At 28.9% G+C, this 5,732-nt stretch overlaps 1 protein-coding gene across 1 annotated transcript; it reads right to left on the bottom strand.

Moving 5' to 3' along the window:
- On the bottom strand, positions 1 to 2,409 carry LOC114400547 (2-methylene-furan-3-one reductase-like). The gene is made up of 4 exons (XM_028363038.1): positions 2,103 to 2,409; positions 1,373 to 1,696; positions 920 to 1,079; positions 1 to 513 (listed from the first exon to the last, which is right to left on the bottom strand). Exons 1-4 carry the CDS (start codon positions 2,313 to 2,315, stop codon positions 248 to 250), a joined length of 963 nt encoding a protein of 320 aa, XP_028218839.1. The 5' UTR covers positions 2,316 to 2,409; the 3' UTR covers positions 1 to 247.
- Positions 2,410 to 5,732: the final 3,323 nt, after the last annotated feature.

Genomic DNA, 5,732 nt, shown 5'->3' with positions numbered 1-5,732 from the left:
TTAAATATGAAAGTGTAACAAATAATAAATACATCTATACTTTTGTTTTTTTAATATTACATTTATACATATAATAAGAGCTTTATTAGTTATTACCAATTTACATATGACTGCAATATTGACATAATTATATTAGAAACATTTGTGCTCTCTCCTTATCAATCATATAAATATTAACCTTATTAACACAAATTAAGGTCAGAATGCACAACAGGACTTGATAGTATATTTGCATAGTTATATATGTTCAAGGGATGGGATGTATGACTACTTTCCCAATGGCTCTATTTGTCTTCAAGTATGAATATGCTTCCACAATCTGAGAAAATGGAAAGGGACTCTTAGGATCCAATACTGGCTTCACCTTCCCACTTTCTAAGTGAGGTTGTAACTTCTCCAACACAGCACCATCTGAAGTGAGAAAGAATGGGATAGCAGGTGGAGTTGCTGGTGGTGCTATTGTCACAACTTTCCCCCCTTCTTTGATAGCCTTCAATGCCTTGTCACTCTGCCCTGTTTTTGGAATCAACCATGTCTTCATTTTCAATAATAATATTGATACACATGAAAATACTTTTATACTATCCACTAATAAAAAAAATAGATAACAATTCTTAAAGTAATTTATTATTATCAACAATCTTATTACACATGATAATCAATAATAAGATAACAAAAGTAATAAGTTGTATGTTACATGTTAATGCACTTTAAATTAATTGTATAACAACATTCTTTTGTGTTAATATCTCTGGTGTACATTATTTATTACATGTCATAAATAAGATAGGTATAAAAAGTAGTAGTTCTGTACCAATTGTTGTACTCATACCACATCTCATATGTTAATATTGTATTAGTCATGACCAAACTGACTTCATGTGAAACAAATAATTTAAGTTCAATTTCAACATCTGACCTATTGTATCGTACACTACATCAAACTTCTCTGCAAGCTCTTCAAAATTCTCCTTTGTGTAATCAATAGGAAAGTCTGCTCCCAAGTTCCTTAATAAATCCAGTTTTGCGGAACTAGCAGTAGCTGCAACCTTGGATGCGCCAAAAACGTGCTTGGCGAGCTACATCATATCAATCAAATACCCAACAATTCATTATTAATTATATAATTATGCTAAGAGAGATAGAGAGGAAAGAGAAAATATAAATATGATAAATGATATGATATGGGGTGTCTGAAATTTAGAGAGATATCTAAATATCATTGCTCCTAAATCATATGATTAGAGAAGAAGAATATAATTAAATAATTAAAATACTGAAAAAGTGAAATTAATGGCTCAATATTTCAGTAAGACACTGCTTAATTGAAACTTATTGACAAATTAACCAATGGAGATGGAAGATATCAAACCTGAATAACAAGGGATCCAACTCCACCAGCACCTCCTAGAACAAGTATAGATTTTCCAGCAGAAAAATCAACTCTTTCAAGTCCTTGATAAGCAGTGATGATAGCTAAAGGAAGGCTAGCAGCTTCAATAAAGCTCAAATTGGAGGGTTTGTGAGCCAACAATTTCTCTTCAGTAGCAGTGTACTCTGCCAAAGTCCCAATGGTCTTTGGATTATTCACAGCATACTCATTGATATCACCATAAACCTCATCCCCAACCTTGAATTTCCTCACTTTACTTCCCACTCTTACCACCACACCAGCAACATCGTACCCCGGAACACTCTTAATTTCAAAAACCAAACACAAATTAAACAATGCAATGATAAAAAAAAATGGCTTAAATACAATTTTAATCCTTATAATTTATTTATTTTTTATTTTTTTACTTACAAATTATTTTTTATTTTTGATTCTTACAAATTATGTTTATTTTATTTTTTATTGTTATAATATTTTTTTACTATTCAAAACATTATCTAAAATAATTTAGGAAAGAAAAATAAAACAAACATAATTTATAAAAACAAAAACAAAAAAATAATTTTACAATAACAAAAAACAAAAAAATATAAATTATAAAAACTAAAAATATATTTAAACAAAAAAGAATTATATAAGGTGGTATACAAAATGGAAACTATACTAATTAATAATCCACGCAAATATAAATTTAAAATCATGATCTTACAGGTAAGGGAGAGTCAGTGTTCTTGAAATAGCCAAGAGCCCTCTTATAATCCACAGGATTAAGAGCTGTAGCCACAACCTTGATGAGCACCTGGTCTTCCTTGATGTCTGGTATAGGTACGTTGGGATCAAATTTTAGAATCTCTTCTGTGTTCCCATATTCAGAATAAACCCAAGTTTTTATGTGTGATGGAATGCTAGAAATGCTTGCCATTATCTTGGTGACTTGAAGGAAAAAGAGTAAGAGGATGTTAGAGTTCCTAGCTTGTAGGTGAACTCAGTGGTGTGAGTAGTATAACGAAGCACGAGTAGATATTTATAGAAAAAAAAATCAATAAAAGTAAGAAAAGTTATGTTATATGAAGATCTCAATGCTTGCATATTTACTTCAACACTTATTTTACACTACTTCCATCACTCTTTTTTTTTCATAATTAATGTAAGAATAGTAAAATTTAAATTTAAATTTATTTTCTCTTTCTTTCTGTTATTAAAAGAAGAAAAAAGTTGGTTGATTTTTTTATATAATAATTACCTTAAAATTCATACCTATGATGATTTATCATTAGATTGTAGTGTGTTATATAGGAAAGTTATTAGTATCATGCACCTTTCATTCCTCTCAATTCTATTTCTTCTTTTTTATCTTTGAATGCAATTTTGACTTTTCATTATGGCCATTAATTTTTCAGCATGAATGAAGACCATTTACTGGCAAGGTTCATGATGTTATGTCCCGCTCTAGATGCTCTTGATCATCATTAAATTGACCCATTGTGCTTTATTGAGGGAAATTAAAAATGTTGTTGGTGTTCTTTCTGTGTCGATCGGGACAGATGTACGTACAAGTTTTGTGCCATTCAATTAATAGAGCTAGGAAAATTGACAAAGGTAAAAATGTCTTGATGTTTTATGTGTTTGATAAAATTGTATTAACGCGCGTATAACAGTTGATAACATTAACCCCATGGGACTGTACGTACCTTAATAATTAGAACATGTGTGATTGTACTGTTATAGAAACTAGGTTGTAGTTGGAATAGGTAGTATTTTTTGTTTGGTAGAGCGGAGTAGTAGGTAGTATAATAATATTTGAAATTTTGAATAGTCACAACAACTAAAAATATCTTCTACAAATTCAAAAGGATCTTAGTTGAATCAAATATAACTATACAAGTGTTAAAAGTTTTTCTTATGAGCATGTAAGGTAGTTATATATCTTCATTTTGAACTCAAAGTATTTGTAAAAATATATATGATATGAAATTTTGATGATGTCAAAGATAGACACTTTTCAAGTTTAATTCAAGTCAATAATCAAGGAATTCAAGAAGAATAATGAACTTAGTCCATAGGATGTTAGAAGAATTCTTTAAATGAGGTTGCACAGGTTTGACTTTGGCTGAGAATTAACTCTTTAAAACATCTTACAAAGCTTTTTAGTGAAACTTTGTTTTCAAAATAAACGTTTTTCTCTCTGGTAATCGATTACCAAAGGATGTAATCGATTACCAATGGTTAAATGAGTTTTAAAATAGTTTACAAAATTTTGAATAACTCCCAAAAGTTACAACTGTTCAAAAGATTTTAAATAACCACCAAAGGTCTATAAATAGGTGACTTGGGATTCGAATTTTCTTAGAGTTTTGCTGAACAAAATTGTTTTATCCTCTCAAAATCAAATTATCTTATCCTCTCAAAATATTATTTGGTCAAACATTTGCAAATTCAATAAGGAATCTTGAGTGATCCTCATATTGTAATATTCTTCTCTTCAAAAGAGAAATTTTCTTCTTCATATTCAAGAGATTATTGTTCAAAAGACCGAGAGTTTCTTAAGTTGTAAGGATTTCTGAACACAAAAGAAAGGTGTTTTTGTGTGCTTCAGACTTTGTAAAATGATTTTTACAAGATAGTGGAAACTTCAAGCGGGTTGTTTGGGTGGGGATTGGACGTAGACACAGAGTATGGTTGAACCAGTATAAAAATTGAGTTTGTATTCTCTCTTTCCTTAAACTTCTTTTATTTATTGCAGTTTATCTTTTGCTTTAAAGAAGTTTATTTTAAATTGTTCTTTGAATAATTCGGGTGCATTGTTAATCCAAAAGAGAGTTAAAATTTTAATTAGGAAAACTTTTGTATCTTAATTCAATCCCTTTTTAAGATATTTGAGGCCACTTGTCTAATAGTATTGATTAAATAAGAACAATTTTGTAACAATGTGCACTAGCTAGCTTTTTTTTTTTTTTTTTTCTGGAAGAATGTGTACATATATTTACACATATATAACAAATATAAACATGGTGTTTTACTCTTTTTTCCCAATTTTTTTGTCAATACTATTTTTTAGACCATAATCTTTTTACAATACTTCCATTTATCCATTATTCTTTTCAAAATAAAATGAAGGAAATAAATTTTAAGTTTAAATTTGTTATAAAAAATGTGTGTGAACATGTATATTGTAAATAAATTCTTATGTAAGATACATAGCTTTTTTTATAAATATATATATATATATATATATATATATATATATATATATATATATATATATATATATATATATATATATATATATATCCACCTTCTCTTCCTCTTAGTTCAGATTTAAAAATATCTAGTTATTCTACTTTCTTCTTTTGTTATTTTCTAATGCAATTAATTTCTGGAGGTGTTTCGATCATCATCCATATGCTCCGATTATCCACCAGATTTGTGCTTTCAAGACCAGACCTTAGCAGCTATTTCAGCATGTTCTCAGAGAAGTCAACTGGTGTGCAAATTGACTTTCCAAGAAGGGTTCATCTACAACAGAACCTATGTACATTTTGACTTCTTGTCCAATTTTGTTACGTTCTTTGTTGATGTCTGATGCTCTTGGGATTTCTTCCTTAAGAGTGTAGTTCTGTTTTTGTTTTGTTCTCTTTATTTCCCATTGATAAAATAATAAAAAAAAATGCAATTTCGACTTTCTTCTTAATTGGTCATTAACTTTATTTAATAAGATTGTACCTTTATTTAATTAAGGGTGATTGTGAGGTTAACTGAAACTATATTACTAGCCAGGTTGTATAGTTTAACTATTTAACTACTCTTTGGTGTGGGTAGTAGAGTTGAGCCGGAGGAGTAAATATTTATACAAAAATAGAGGTGAATAATACATATCTCATATGTATATTGAGATATAAAGTTGATCCATTTAGGTTGACCAAGGATGAAAGGAAAAAGGAGGAAGAAAGATCACGGACTGAAATTCTTTAACTAATATTTTTAACAGAAACTAACATTTATTGGTAAAAAAATAAAAAAAATCTCATTCAAATGAATTTGAACTTACTGATGTAGACTTGTAGAGTGAATGTGACTTAGGCCTAATCTTAACCAAATTCAAACTCAAATCTGAAACTGTCACAAATATATATATATATATATATATATATATATATATATGAAAGATTTATATTCATTACCAATTTACAGCTCTCTTGACCAGCAATATTGACACTATTAGAAAATTAAAATGTGACGCCCTTTCCTTATCACTCATATTAATTAATATTAACCTTATAGCACAAATTAAGGTCAGAATGCACAGAAGAACTTGATATACATGCGAAGTAATTTATTT

Source organism: Glycine soja, chromosome 19 (genome assembly GCF_004193775.1).
Source record: "Glycine soja cultivar W05 chromosome 19, ASM419377v2, whole genome shotgun sequence".
NCBI lineage: Eukaryota > Viridiplantae > Streptophyta > Magnoliopsida > Fabales > Fabaceae > Glycine > Glycine soja.
This window is presented reverse-complemented; position numbering and strand designations above follow the sequence as displayed.